This window comes from Galleria mellonella, unplaced genomic scaffold (genome assembly GCF_026898425.1).
Source record: "Galleria mellonella isolate WM207_F2 unplaced genomic scaffold, CSIRO_AGI_GalMel_v1 utg171, whole genome shotgun sequence".
NCBI lineage: Eukaryota > Metazoa > Arthropoda > Insecta > Lepidoptera > Pyralidae > Galleria > Galleria mellonella.
Window position 1 is genome coordinate 1,987,721 of NW_026442014.1, and position 17,063 is coordinate 2,004,783.

General features: G+C 34.7%; 1 protein-coding gene across 10 annotated transcripts in view; it reads left to right on the forward strand.

The window, feature by feature from the left end:
* The window catches only part of LOC113518558 (uncharacterized), a 142,215-nt gene that overhangs the window by 116,217 nt on the left and 8,935 nt on the right, over window positions 1-17,063 (forward strand). For 7 of the 10 annotated variants that reach the window (XR_008252607.1, XM_052892865.1, XM_052892862.1 and 4 more), the window contains one exon: window positions 9,716-9,933. Coding sequence is in view for 9 of the 10 variants with exons in the window: in XM_052892865.1 (XP_052748825.1) it covers window positions 9,716-9,933 (218 nt within the window). In the remaining variant the exon portion in view is untranslated. Of the gene's footprint in view, window positions 1-2,958; window positions 3,139-9,715; window positions 9,934-17,063 lie in introns of all 10 variants that reach the window. The other 3 variants (XM_052892869.1, XM_052892868.1, XM_052892870.1) reach the window with 1 other exon arrangement.

Sequence of the window (17,063 nt, forward strand, 5' to 3'; positions counted from 1 at the left end):
TGCTTGGGTACCTCTGTCCCATTCGTGATTCAACCGTGAAGCAGTGTTTGCATGGCTGTGTTTCAGTTTGAAGGGTGCGATATGGCGTGAATTTACAGGGTACAGAGGAATAACACCAGAGTACTCAGAAATGGCAACGCATGGGGGTATCATGGGCGAAACAGTATACTCTGTTATGTCCATGGTACTGCTCATGTCTATAGGCGACGGTTACCACTTTCCATCAGGTGGGCCGTTAGCTTGTTTACCATTCTAAGTTGTATAAAAAAAAACCCAAAGGGAGGTTATGTTCAGCAGCGGACAGTTAAAGGCTAATATGAATACCTAAATATAATTGTAAATTAGGTTTTAACGTTAAAGAAACTTAAAAAATAATTGAAAAAATATAAAACTTGAGCTACAGAGAAGAATGTAATCAGCTGGCCAAGTGATTTCGAAATAAAAATTAGTCCTAACCATAATTAATTCAAATTTGCATCAGATCACATAATTACGTTAATCACAACAAAAGTAGGTCCCATTAAAAAAAAACGCAATCTTTAAGAGAAATATTTTTATTAATTATTTATTCTTTAATTAACATAAAAATATAATAACGCCATGACTTATGAGGCTGAGTTCATATTATTTACAAGTATTATGACAACAGTTGTCAATTTATACTAAAACATGTTCATTTATTTATTACATAGTTATAACATGCTTCTACCTAACACAGGTATAGCGGGGGGGAAAGGGATTCTTAGTAATGGAGACTGAGAATCTCATTGCTAGCAATATACCCAACCAGGTCGACCTCCTCGCGGTTCTCCCTGGAAACTATCATGGTTAATTCCTGATGAATTCATCATGATTGGCTAACTGGCCTGTTTTCATTCTCATCTGTCATCCTTCATTGGTGCCCCGCCGGTTAATACCGATGGCGCGGGCGGGGTTACCATTCCATTATCACCCATTACAAAAAAACATGCTTCTACCTAACACAGATATGTGAAACAATTGTGTTTGCATGACTGTATTTCGGTTTGAAGGGTGGGATATGGCAGTGAATTTACAGGGTAGAGAGGGATAAAACCTGAGTCCTCATTCCTCCCCCCCCCCCCCCCATTATATACCGTTTGCGGCTTATTATAGTAAGGATATCCTTATCACATATCATTAATCAAATACCATTTTAAATATGTCTCACAATGAATTTACCTACGTTTAAGTGACTTTTCTGACAGCACAAAAACAATAGCCTTACCTGTTTATTCGTTCATAATTATCAATCATGAAACAACGCACATGCGACACCTATAATGTGTTGCAGGTTGCATAGACTATAGTACTGTTTGACTTCAGATAGACTGTATGCTTGTATACCACCTTCGTGGTAAAAAAAAAAACAACAATCTACGACAAACATCAAGTAAATTTTACTTATACATAGAAACTATAATTATTTTAAATTATTACTCGTTTGTCGTGTATTTTTCATGTCTTCTTTTTTATGGACAAAGTTTTGAAACTTATAATCGCTTAATTATCAAAACACAATTACCTTGAGTGAGAAAAATATTGCCTTAGTTACAAACAACATTGGCAAATTATAAACAAAGTGGCAAACAAGATTTTGTGTTCGAAGGAAACAATGTTGAATGGTTTGCAAAACAGTAACACCGATGTTAAACGTCATAAGTTTTGTGTCGGCGGATTTATTGCGTTTAAAGTACAAAGTACGTTACTATGAAGGCCGGAATTTAAGAAATTGATGGCCGAAATATTACAAGAACGAGACAAAGTCGAGTAGTTACAGAATAATAGAAGAAAAACGAATTTCGATTAGAATATTTTGTACATAATATTTTTCTGCTATTTGCAATCATTATTATTATTATTATTACAGCCAATGCACAATGCCAATGCAAACTGTGCACTGTTGAACGTAAGCCTTCCCCATAAGGGGAGTTTTGTCAGTAGTTGCCACACTTGTGAGTTGGCAACAGCAGCATAATATTTTCAACCGACATCAAAAAAGTAGATTCGTTTTATGTTTGTTACCTCAGAACTCCTTTACTTGTATACCGATTTGGGAAATTATTTATTTTATCCAAAAGGATTTTATGCAAATTGGCCTTATAGAAATTATATCAGAATCGGTGAAATAGTGTAGCTTTTAAATCAAAATAACTGACCTTACCACAATAAATTATTATTAGTAGTCTAAAAGAAATAAATAAATAAAAAAAAAAAACAGTTTTTGTGGAACACAATTTTAATCTTTTGCGCAGTCTATTCGAAAACCATATTACAAATTATGAAGTATATATTACAAAATATGTGAAAAATACACTAGTATTTTAAAAATTTTGTTTGCAGATTCGTAAGTTTATAAATTTGAAATTTAATAACAGGCGTACATACAAGAGTAAACCCTTTTAATTAAAATGTATAATAAAAATAGATTCATGATTGAAATAGATATCGCATAAAATAAATTAATAGATTAAAAATAATAAATAAAAGTAATAATGTCATAGACCATTGTCTATGATTGTTTGTCTGTAAAATAGAAAAAAAAAACATACATAGGTGTACACACGTCAATAAACTATTTCTCTTATAGAAGATTAGTCTGTCTGGCTTTGTTATTTTGCATTTTCTGTTGCTGCCTACCTATCTGTTACTGATTATCTTGTAAAGTTCTAAAATCCGCGTATAAATTAAATCTCTTAATCTAATACCGATACCTCATACCGATATCTCCACATCTCCACACATTCTTGTTCTAATTTTCGTTACTGGAAACACAATATCCATCTCCAAAGATATTACTTATGACTGTGATTTAGGGGCATAAGTATGAACATATCAAATTAAAAATGTTTCTGTCTTTGTCTTATCTCTTCGATTTTTTTTTTTTTTTTTGTAAACAATAAGGACATAATTCATACCGTACGTTACACTATGTTACAGTGCAATAGAAATGTTATAAATTAATATTTACAAATGTGACAACAATAGATTTGAAAATATACTGTGACAGTGATGCGACTAATACAATGTGGGAGTACCTCGCGGTGTTGCTCATTGGATTTTGGCTCGGGGTTGCCCTATTCTTGTATATATCCTGTTTCTGGCTGGAGGAAATACTAGGTAAGTTTTTTTTTTCAATCTAAAGGGCTTGTTACACTAACAAATTTAAGAAGCTAAAATTATCAATCTATTAATTTATGAAGCTAAAAATATCTCATATTTGATACAATAAAAAATAATTGTATGAATAATTTGTTTACTTTTCAGATAAAAAAAATATTATAAGATAATTATAATAATATTATATTAATGATAAATAATAATATCTTATATATAAAATTCTCGTGTCGCGGTGTTTGTTACCAAACTCCTCCGAAACGGCTTTACCGATTTTTATGAAATTTTGTGTGCATATCAGGTAGGTCTGAGAATCGGCCAACATCTATTTTTCATATCCCTCAATGATAAGGGTGACCTACTCCTAAATATTTTTTTTTTTTATTTTTTTGTTAATTTTTTTTATTTTTATTTTATTATGATTCAGCATTGAAAAATACATACAAATTAAAATTTTCACGTTTTTAAGATCAACCTCTGTTTTTTTATCGCGATTTTTATATTCCGCAATAGGGTTGCAAGATGGCAATCGAATATAATAATTGTAGTACGATAAATGTTCATGTATAGTTCTCGAAATAATGTAATATGGTAAAACAACGCATGCCGAGTCAACTAGTAATATTATAATAATATTATATTTGTTATGTTGTACCATTTTGATACGAACAATACTTATGTATTCGAATCTTAATACAGTGTTCTAAAGTAATGGTTTAGTCTGTGAATACACCTGGAGATTACATCTAAAGAACTACAATCTAAAAAACTCATTTTAAAAATAAAAATGTATTTTCACTTATTATATTCGAAACTGGCTTTTAGTGAAACGGTAACTCAACTGCCCAGTATGAAGTAGAAGGTACAGGTTGAATTCCCGCCCGCGTCAATATTTTTTCAATGACACAATAATTATTGGAATATTATTTAATTTTAATAGTACATTTAATTCTTGATGAATCTTTAATTACATTCTTTTTATTTTTTTGGTAATTTTAATACAATTATTTAAAAGCCTATTAATATTATAAATGTATAAGTTTTTTTTTTTATACAACTAAGAATGGCAAACAAGCTGACGGTCCACCTGATGGAAAGTGGTAACCGTCGCCTATAGACATGAGCAGTACCATGGACATAACAGAGTATACTGTTTCGCCCATGATACCTCCCATGCGTTGCCATTCCTGAGGACTCAGGTGTTATTCCTCTGCACCCTGTAAATTCACGCCATATCCACACGCCATATACCACAACTGCTTTACGGTTGAAACACGAAGGGGACAGAGGTACCCAAGCAATCAAGTTTTGTACAGTCTCCCTCTGGTATGGATAGACGGATGTATGGATTTGAATAAAAATTTCATCCTATCCTATGTTCTATATTAGGATATAATCCTTAAGATTTTGTCCTTTAAAATTTATAGAACTATAGCCTAACTTAACACATAGGTTACTTTATGTACCTACTGATTTACACGGACGCGACCGCGATTACAACTAAATATAAAATACCTGTATTTACTTTTGCGGATATACTTTTTTTTTTATACAACTAAGAATGGCAAACAAGCTGACGGTCCACCTGATGGAAAGTGGTAACCGTCGCCTATAGACATGAGCAGTACATAACAGAATAGGTATACTGTTTCGCCCTTGATACCCCCCATGCGTTGCCATTCCTGAGGACTCAGATGTTATTCCTCCGTACCCAGTAAATTCACGCCATATCGCCACCCTTCAAACCGAAACACAGCCATGCGAACACAACTGCTTCACGGTAGAAACACGAATGAGACAGAGGTACCCAAGCAATCGACTTTTGTACAAAGTCTCCCTCTGGTATATACATATATTACCTACCTATCACCTTTGTAAAGTCTGTCTCACCTTTTATACAATAGTTGGAATTAATTTTAATTAAATGTCATTAGCATAAATGAGTACGTTGTCACAAATCATTTGCCTGCGTCACGTTGTTTTTCATACATAAACTGGGTATTAGCATATTTTCAAATTTGAATAAGTACCACACGATACCTACTTGCGTCAATTCAACTTTAAATTAGAAAAATAGCCGTGTACATTTCCCCTAGACAGGGGACATTTCCCCCGGGGCTTAACAGCCCCAATGCTAGCAATGTTACTAATCAGGTCGACCTCCACGTGGTTCCCCCTGGAAACCATCTTGGTTAATTCTTATAGAATTCCTCACGATAGGCTAACTGGCCTGCTTTCATTCTCGCCTATCATTCCTCACTGGTGCCCCGCCAGCGTATACCGATAGCGCAGGCGGGGTTACCATTCCATTATCACGCATTAAAAAACAAGTTGACATGTTACTGGCAAACAAAATCCATCATGCTGTAATGTTTACATAAACTAAGTTGTCTAAGTAGCATAAAAAAAAAGCTAGCGCAGGTGGAGCTATTATTTCATTATCACGCATTAAAAAAAGTGAACATGTTACTGGCAAACTAAATCCATTATGCTGTAATGTTTGCAGAAACTAAGTTGTCTAAGTTGCACAAAAAACATCTAGCGCAGGCGGAGCTATTATTCCATTATCACGCATTAAAAAAAAGTTAACATGTTACTGGCAAACTAAATCCATTATGCTGTAATGTTTACGTAAACTAAGTTGTCTAAGTTGCATAAGAAAACTAGTTAGACCCTATCAATTAAAAAAAACTTATCAAAATCAATTCAGAATTCGCGAGTTTGTCTGAACCAGTGAAAATTAATTGGAAATTCTTTCTTGCGTATTTTTTATTTGCAAGGCATTTTAAATTGCATAAATAAGGTTTAAAGGTGATCGACTTCATAAGGTAGACTTATATAGCAATAAATTGCCTTCCGAATCAGGCACGAATGTCGTACAAAAAGGACGTCTGGTTAAAAAGGAGTTTTTATATTAATTAGCGCAGGAATGTATACGAGTAGTGCATACTATGATTGCATGATATTTATTTATATATTTACATTATTAAAAAAAATATTAAAAAGACTTTATACAAAAGTCGTAGTACTTGGGTACCTCTGTCCCATTCGTGTTTCAACCGTAAAGCAGTTGTTTTTGCATGGCTGTGTTTCGGTTAGAAGAGTGAGATATGGCGTGAATTTACTGGGTACAGAGGAATGGGCGAAACAGGAAACTGTTATATATTATTGTGTGTGTGTGTGTAATGTATATATATATATATATATATATATATATATATATATATACAAGAATTCAAATAACATACAAAGTAAAAATACATACAAAGTCTCCCTCTGGTACATATAAAAATATAATCTAAATTTAAAAATAATTTGTTACTTGACTTAGAAGTCACGCCACTACTGGGGCTTAGTAAGTCGTGCCTACTTAACTATGTTTAAATAAAAATTATATTAAGCCTGCAATAAAAAATGTCCCGATTAAGATGTAGTATTTTAATTTTTTTGCTAACAATACACCCAACCCGGTCGACCTCCAGGCGGTTCCCCCTGGAAGCTATCATGCTGAATTCCAAGTGTATTCATCATGGTAGGCTAACTGACCTGCCTTTTCATCCTCACCTATTACCACTCACAGGTAGCCCGCCAGTGTACACCGATAGCGCAGACGGGTCCTTTCCATCATCACCCATTAAAAAAAAGATTTCATTCATAATTTTTTTTTATACAACTTAGAATGGCAAACAAGCTGACAGCCCACCTGATGGAAAGTGGTAACCGTTGCCTATAGACATGAGCAGTACCATGGACATAACAAAGTATACGAGTACTGTTTCGCCCATGATACCCCCCATGCATTGCCATTCCTGAGGACTCAGGTGTTATTCCTCTGTACCCAGTAAATTCACGCCATATCCCACCCTTCAAACCGAAACACAGCCATGCAAACACAACTACTTCGCGGTTGAAACACGAATGGGACAGAATCAGTATGTGAATTATCCTATGTGCTAAGTTAGCATATACCCTAACCGTGCACCAAATTTAATTCAAATCCATTCAATAGTTTTTGCATGAAACATCCATTCGTCCATCGTTACGAACTTTCGCATTTATAATATTAATAGAATCAATTGATTGTTTTTAATATGCATAATATTCTTCCATATAAAAATAAACCAGCACATGCGAGGTGGGAAATCAATTATAAATTATAATGAAATAAACTTTATTACTGTTAAAAGTGTCTAATGTAGATGTTAGGTTATACAACACTGGACGGCTATATATGTATAGTGTAAACACATATTACGTCACTAAAGATGTCACTCACGTACAGTCATGTCTAATAACACTACTGTTTCTTTCTTGTATGCGATTATTAAAGCGCATATAGATTTTTTTTTTATTTTGAGAACAATGGAGCAACGCTAGATTCAGCGTCGCTATTGTATTTAATGGGTGATAATGGAATGGCAACCCCACCCGCGCTATCGGTGTACACTGGCGGGGCACCAGTGAAGGATGATAGGTGAGGATGAAGCAGATCAGTCGGCCCATCGTGACGAATGCAACAAGAATTGTTCACGATGGTTTCAAGGGAGAACCACGTGGAGGTCGACCTAATAGGGCATAGTGCTAGCAATGAGGCTGTCAAACTCCATTGCTAACAATCCCTTTCCTCCCTCAGTGTCGATATTAGAAAAATATATAAACTATAATATTTTTTTTTATAAACCATAAATGTTTTAACTACTGCCATAGACAAAAAAAACTTAGACTAAGAAAAAGATACGTTTTGAGTTGTCTTCTATCTCTTTATATTCCATGTGTCTTTATGAACACAATAGACAGAGACAGAAGACTACTAATTTTTATGGGCATTTTCACTAGGAAGTTGTTTAAATACAAAAATAAAAACTTTATGATTACATATACATTTCACTTCATTCTTATTTTACTTACTGTAGTTTTTTTTTTTTTTTCTACTAGCTCCACTAGTAAAATTCTAATGCTTGTTATTATTAGATACCTACTCGTAGGGAAGAGTATGTTTAGTTAAAAATTGATGTCACCTATTTAAATAAACTTTTGTTGTTTTCATTTTTTTAACATTACAAATCTATTAATTATGTATTTATAGAATTACAGGCAAAATAACAAAGATGATATAAAAAAAACTCTGAATATAAATAATTGTTGCTGATTGTACCAAATGTGACAGCCATGTCACATAACATTATGCAAAATGTTCACTAACGGTCTGAAGTATGTTTCCTTTGCTTCACAAAAACTAAAAAAAGCTATTTTCATTGATTTTAATAGGTCCATTTATAAAGTGTCCACGTTCTAAATTTACTAAACTGTCTAATCTGTAAATGTTCTAGATTGTGCCCCATGTTTTATTGTTTAGTTTTTTAAAACAGTCTGCGGTCTCGACACTGCACTTGTACAGTTATGTAAAAAAAATACTGTGCATTAACAATTTATTGGTTTATATCATTGTTTTTGTAATCGGCTGAGATATTTCGATAGTCACTACTTATTCTATAGACATGAGTAGTAACTATCGAAATATCTCATTGTCACTAAAAAAAAAGAGTGAAATACTTGTTTACACATAGCGATTTCCAAAATAGGTACAGCGGAAACTTATCAGAATTCCGCGAATTGATCTTAATTTACAATTTACAAATAATCCGGCCCGGCTTCGCACGGGTAGACAGAATTTTCCAAAATAGTATATTTCAATAACATTAAATTTTTAAATTTAATTAGCGAATAACACAGGCTAATAACACAGGCTATATTAGCCTGTGTTATTCGCTAATAATGGAGTTTTCTATAGGTAATTTTTTTATAACCGATTGAGTTTCTGAGTGTATCCATTTAAAGTACACCAATACAATAAAATCCTTCCTCTTTTTAACATTAAATCAGAGTATCCAAGTGTCTGATTGTCCAATTTTCACATTCTGATGTCCGAGGGTCAAGAATCTGAATGTTCAGTGTAGGCGTGTCTGATGTCTTTTGTTGTCATGCACGACCATGATACTTAAAAGCATCTCCATACAACTGCATACATTTTGCTGTTCTAATGTATCGTGACAAAAAAATACTGTGTAAAAATAGTCCAACCACGAGCAAAATATACTTACATACAAACAAAAGTCTTGTACAAATGTCGATTGCTTGAGTACCCTGTCTGTCCCATTCGTGTTTCTACCGTGAAACAGCTGTGTTTGCATGGCTGTGTTTCGGTTTGAAGGGTGGGATATGGCGTGAATTTACAGGGTACAGAGGAATAACACCTGAGTCCTCAGGAATGGCAACGCATGGGGGTATCGTGGGCGAAACAGTATACTCTGTTATGTCTATGATACTGCTCATGTCTATAGGCGACGGTTACCACTTTCTATCAGGTGGGCCGTTAGCTTATTTGCCATTCTAAGTTTTATATATATATATATATATATATATATATATATATATGTTGTATATATAAGTCCCATCCATGTTATATTTCTACACTTTATTGTGTGTCTAATAGCACGTTTTTGCATGATTTTTAAACATGAGAATTTCTCAAAGTAAATAATGTCTGAGAGTTTACTTTAGCATGTATTTTTGTTTACAGATTTGCCGCAATCTCACAATGACCCATCAAGCGCTTCCAACACCCATCCGAGCGACGCGAGCGGCGCTCATGCCCAACTCAAGCGGCTGGTGGCCAGAGTTATAGAAGAAGCTGCAGCGCTGCCAGCGCTCGCTCGATACGCAGCTGAACCGCTGCGTTCACCGTCTATAGAGTCGTCGACGTATGAAGATCTATTAGCTACGGCTATATTAAATAAGGTAAGGACAAATTTAATTCTATATATATATATATATATATATATATATATATATATATAAATCATAAAAAAATTAAACCTATGATAGCTAACTGCAGCTATGGGCTAACCGACCTGTCTTTACATTCTCACCTATCATCCCTCACTGGTGCCGCGCCTGCGTATACCGATAGCGCAAACGGGGTTACCATTCCATTATCATCCATTAAAAAAAAGCCTAACTTCATTTGTCTATAGAGTGGCCATTGTTTCTGCCTACCCTAATGGAAGACAGGCGTGACAGATATGTATGTATGTATGAGTGTCGTAATTGATATTATTTCGATTTCAATCCTTAATCTATGACACACTTGGTTTTTTTGTTAACTATGGCGTGAATTTACTAGGTACAGAGGAATAACACCTGAGTCCTCAGGAATGGCAACGCATGGGAAGTATCATGGGTGAAACAGTATACTCTGTTATGTCCATGGTACTGCTCATGTCTATAGGCGACGGTTACCACTTTTCATCAGGTGGGCCGTCAGCTTGTTTGCCATTCTAAGTAGTATAAAAAAAAAACTAGAACTATGTAAGCAGGTTTGCATGATACCTACGTATTTTTAAATAATAACTACTAGGTATTCAGGTAAAACGACGCGATTAACTCGTGGTATAATCATTGTATTATTATTATGCAAAGTGCACAACGAATCTTGTATCAGTTTGTAAGATATCTTCCGTGCAGTAAATAGCCCCTCCGTCATGAAACGATGAGAGCACAACTTATAAAACAATTGTTTCTAATTTCACCTTAAGCTCGAAGGCCGCATAATTAATATTAACTATACATAATTGTGTGGTCCGTCCGTTATTCTGTAATTATGTAAATTTACAATGCTTGTTTGCGTTATTTTGTATTTGACACAATTTTGAAAACTCGACGGGTTAAGATGAAATGCGTAGATAGATCTTGCTCTGAATTGCGCATGATTCTAATACCATAATACTTTTCCTATGCTAAAAAGATGAATTTTAAGGTGATTTTGTATGTTATTGCTTACCGTCCGTATCGAGACTTCGTTGGTACTACGCAAATTTTCATGGAAAAACATAGAAATAAGCGTATTTTATTTTATTTTAAATGGATGGTAATGGAATGGTAACCACACCCGCGCCAATGTATACCAATAGGTATACATTGGCGGGGTACCAGTGAAGGATGATAGGTGTGGATGAAGCAGGTCAGTTAGCCCATCGTGACGAATTCAACAAGAATTGTTCACGATAGTCTGGGGGGAACCACGTGAAGGTCGACCTGATAGGGTTATTGATAGCAATAGGGACTAACGTCCCCATTACTAACAATCCCTTCCCCTCGCTGTGTTTCAGTTTGATGGAATATGGCAATTAAATTACAAAGTAATGAGACATAACACCCTATTTTTCAAGAATGGCAACACAAAGTGTAACAAATATACTCTGTAACGTGCATGGTACTCATGTCTATAGGCGACTGTTACCGCCTTCCATCAATTAGGGTGTCAACTTGTTTGCCATTCTAAATTACAGAAAAAAAAATCACTTCAATTTTGCGTGTTAGATATGTATTTCATGAACGAAAAAGACATGGTTTTTAAACCAAGCCAATCAAAAAACCCAGTTTTTATAACCCCAAGGTTAGATAGAGGTGAGAATTAAATTTGAGATGATATATCAACCGGATAAAGTATATAGCCTATCTACTGCATTTCATCGAGTACCATGTTTGCCAAATTTGCCATAGAATATACTGTGACGCCCATAACACTCCTTATGGACTGCTAATCTTGAGGACTGTTGTTTTATGTAATCACAACGAAGGGAATCCTTATAAAGTCACCTGTCAACGCTCATACTAATTTAGGGTTGTCACCACTAAAAACTTTTATTGGAGAACTATATACTTTTAATTTTAATTAATTAATTTTTTGCTAGCGACCCGCCCCGGCTTCGCACGAGTGCAATGCTAAACCCACAATTATCCCTAAGAGATAGACATATACCATCGCGGACTTTATTGTAGAACTTCTCAAGATGTATAATACTGTAGTACAGGGGGGAAAGGGATTGTTAGTAATGGAGACTGAGAATCCCATTGCTAGCAATATACCCAACAAGGTCGACCTCCTCGCGGTTCCCCCTGGAAACTATCATGGTTAATTCCTGATTAATTCATCATGATGGGCTAACTGGCCTGTTTTCATTCTCATCTATCACCCTTCACTGGTGCTCCGCTAGCGTATCCCGTTAGCGCAGGCGGGGTTACCATACCATTTTCACCCATAAAAAAAAATACTGTAATACATTATTTTGACCTATCTCGTAGGGTTCAGCCAGCGTTTGCAATGTAAGAGCAAAAAAAATTGTTTATTTAAGACATCACATTAGAAACCTCTAAAATTATCAGTGTTTCTCTACTCTATTGTGCATGTATTATACTCATAAATCTTCCTCACGAATCAGTCTATCTATTAAAAAAATCATAATTCATATCGTATCAAAATTCATTGCGTAGTTTTAAAGATCTAAGCGTACATAAGACCAGACAGCGGGAATCGACTTTGTTTTATACTATGTAGTGATATATTTATTTACTCTATATTATTTTACTTAAAGAACAAAACAAAAAGTACAAAAGTCAGTCTTTTTGCTAAAGCAATCTCTTCCAGGCAACCTTTGAGTAGAAGAGTAAAGAAAAATCTAATTATCTCCTTTAATAATAATAATAATACTTTATTATCCAGACTACAATGCGGTCCAATTTTGTTAGTAACAATTTTCTTACAAACTATGTTAGTAAAAAAAAAGAACAACAAATTGATTTAATTAAGCAGTTCACCCAGATGTGACCCAGCCGACTAGATCAGCATCTGAATGAAATGCCCAATTATAGGCGAGTTATATTTCTCGCCTATAACTTTTAGAATACTGTTGGTGCTTGTCCTAACCATAATTTTACCTCATCTCTTACGATTTTATTATATGTGTGTAGACAAAAATATACAAAATAAACTAAAAATCTATGACTAGATTAGACGCCATGTAATTCCGTTAGGTATGTAGATAAATACAGATATACTTGCTTATCTATAAGTACCTACATATTGTACGTAATTACACCAGCAATGTTTTAATTTGATAATATTTTATTTGTACAAAAATATTTATCCACAATTATTCTATAAGGTGGATATGTTACAAGTACTATGACCTGTGTCGTTAACATTACATTTTTCATCAATACAAGTCCAAACGCTCCAATAATTTTATCTATTCAAATATCAATCTGTAAAAATAATATGACAATATCAATTTTGTAATTAATCCACGAATATTAATGTCGTGTGATTGTAAATTTAACGTAGTTATTAACCTTAATTCAATTAACTAAAACTTAAATCATCTGGTATGTTTTATACAACATATTATGGCAAACAACTGGCCCACCTGATTTAAAGTGGTAACCGTCGCCTATAGATCTGCTTGGCTACTTCTGTCCTAGTTGTGTTTTTAACGCCGAAAAACCTTAATTGTATGATAATGTTTCGATTCAAAGACTAAGATGTATGTAGCACTAAAATTATAGGGTACAGTGGCGTAATGTCTTAATCCGGGGGAAAGGGTTGTTAGCAATGGAGTTTGACAGTCCCATTGCTAGCAATATGCCCTATTAGGTCGTCTTCCACGTGGTTCTCCCTGGAAACCATCTTGAACAATTCTTGTTGAATTCGTCACGATGGGCTAACTGACCTGCTTCATTCTCACCTATCATTTTTCACTGGTGCCCCGCCGGTGTATACCGATAGCGCAAGTGGGGTTACCATTCCATTATCACCCATTAAAAAAAATGTCTTAATCCTCAGGAATGGCAAAGCATAAAGGATAGAATTTATTAATTTAGGCATTAATTATATATTTGATTGTAATGTCGGATATCTATTTTATAGATAGATAGATAGATACTCTCTATTGTTTCCTCCAAAAGATTAAAATAGTAAACTTATTCTAGATATAAACAATTACAAGAAAACACTATTACTATTTTAGTATTTATGTTAAAAATCTGTTATCCAATATTATTTTTTGGATAACACACTTTTAACACATTCGTTATTGGACCAGTATATACGAGTAGATATTGTAACTAAAATATATAGATATTGATATAAACGTATTTTTTTTATGGGTGAAAATGGTATGGTAACCCCGCCCGTGCTAACGGGATACGCTGGCGGAGCACCAGTGAAGGGTGATAGATGAGAATGAAAACAGGCCAGTTAGCCCATCATGATGAATTCATCAGGAATTAACCTTGATAGTTTCCAGGAGGAACCGCGAGGAGGTCGACCTGGTTGGGTATATTGCTAGCAATGGAATTCTCAGTCTCCATTACTAACAATCCCTTTCCCCCCGATATATTTGTATTACCCATCCCTAATAACGTTTCTTCCATGCCTCCCAATAGTTTCTTTAGCTTATTTACTTCTTAAAAAAAAAAACATAAAACGGATCTTTGAACGTTCACATGTGATTTATTGATAAGACATCTTTATCTATAGATAATATCGTTATATCGACTTAGTCTCACAGCAAAGATAGAATTAATTCCGTGCCACCAATAGAAATGGTGAGTTATTGTAATATATTATGTTTTATAAGTAATTAATTCATCAGTCATTGCTGATACGTGGCCGCTGCCTGCCCAATGTTGTTTATCAATCACTTATAATATAAATAATATTGTTATCTAATGATCTGTGATTCTATTAAAAAATGTTGATGTTCTTTATCGGTGCGGTTGTGGTGTTTTTATACGTTCTTTCTTTTGTGAGTAATCTATTTTCTTTCATTGAACACTGAGCTTTTACTTGCGATTTGGTCCTCGTAACCGGATAATGTTCACAGACTAAAATAAAAAGTAGCCTAAGTCCTCTATTGCTTATAGTGCATGTCCTAAGTTTCATAGTGATTGTTTAAGGCGCTAAAAGGTAATAAACAAACTCACTTTCACATTCAATAGTAAAGACTATTATTTTAAAATAAATTCTTGGGAAATAAGTAGTAATTATATCCCCCATGTGATATCATTCCTAGAGACTAAGGTGTTTTTTTTTGATGGGTGAAAATGGTATGGTACCCCCGCCTGCGCTAACGGTATACGCTGGCGGAGCACCAGTGAAGGGTGATAGATGAGAATGAAAACAGGCCAGTTAGCCCATCATGATGAATTCATCAGGAATTAACCATGATAGTTTCCAGGGAGAACCGCGAAGAGGTCGACCTGGTTGGGTATATTGCTAGCAATGGGATTCTCAATCTCCATTACTAACAATCCCTTTCCCCCCATTACTAGATGTTTGGCATCTTTATGAGATCTTTTCTATTCTTACTTCTTTACTAACATTATAAAAGTGAAAGTGTGTTTGTTACCTCTAAGTGTCTTAATAACTCGAGCAATCCTCGTAAAAGGCATAAGTACTTGTTATATATGGAATGAGGAAGGTCACAAGCTACTTTTTATCCTGGTAAAGTTATATGATCCGGTCATTCGGACACATTTCTGAATCTTTCTTTTTGTACCACTAAACTATCTAGATAGCTAAGTACAAAAGTCGATCTTATCGATAGGGCAATATTTTGCAAACAACCTTTTTGAGGAAAAAACAAGATAGGAAAAACCATAGACTTAGTATAACATACTTACGTAAAACGTAGGTACATTAAATGTATTACAAGGCCGTTTCAGGGCTGAGGGGCAAAATCAACAAGGGATAGGAAATTCGGTTTGCTTTGCTTAAAATTTTCTCTCCATCAAACTTTATTATTATTTGTAGCTATACTAATAACCCCCCCCCCCTCTCAACCCTTTGAACGCTAATAAAACTGGTCTATTCCGTTCAGTAATATTTCGTAAAGTGTTTGTTTTTATTAAAATTTAAAATTATTGTTTACACATAAACAAATTTAAATATTTGTCAGTAGAAAGTCAAGGTTGTGAAAATAACGACCTACTTTACACAACCATACGCAGTTTACATAGTTTTCGTAATTTTTTATCGCTCTAATACAACATGAAGTTGGAACTGTAAACATGAAACGACGCGACACGTTTTTTGTAAACTATTTTTTTTATTACAATACACAATGGGTTTAAATCAGAGATTGCAACACTTATTATAAGGATTTAGGAGGAGGAGGACCAGAGGGAGATTTTGTACAAAAGTCGATTGCGGGTACCTCTGTCCCATTCGTGTTTAAACCTTGAAGCAGTTGTGTTTGCATAGCTGTGCTTTACAAGGTACAGAGGAATAACACCTGAGTCCTCAGGAATGGCAACGCATGAAGGGTATCATGGGTGAAACAGTATGCTGTGTTATGTCCATGGTACTGCTCATGTCTATAGGCGACGGTTACCACTTTCCATCAGGTGGGCCGTCAGCTTGTTTGCCATTCTAAGTTGCATAAAAAAAACAAAAATTTCTAATCATCACTCATCATTATCTTATCAGCCGTATAGTGTCCACTGCTGAACATATGTCCACCTCATAAAGGAGAGTTTTGCCAGTGATTGCCTCGCTTTAGGCTTTGGTGATGTTGTGTGTGTGTGATGCAGTGTGGCAACAGGCGGGTTGGCAACCCGCAACAACAAATAGGCTTTTAGTGATGTATTAAAAAGGACGCTACTGCTCATCCCTCGACTTTTAATTTCCCTTAGTCGCCTCGAACGATACTCACGGGAAAGGCAGAAATGATCCATTCTATGCCGGGATCACACGGCAATATGTATACTGAAGTTAAAATAACAAATAATAAACAGAGAGACAACCCTATGACATACATCGTACTTACGATATACAATTTTACTTCCCAGTATATAACTAAAAGTGACTGTATCTACGTCTTTTATTTTTGCTCCTAATAATACGTAAAACATAAAATAATTTCTTTATTTGCACTCAGAATATGTATAACTTCTTTAGCAGTGTTTTTAGTTACGTTCCAAGTGGAAACACGGATGAGGTTTTTATCGCCAAGTTTTATGTTTCTGTCGCCAAGTGTGCTTGTGGATGTGTTTTAGTTTTAAGTAGGTGACATGACATTTCTCAATTA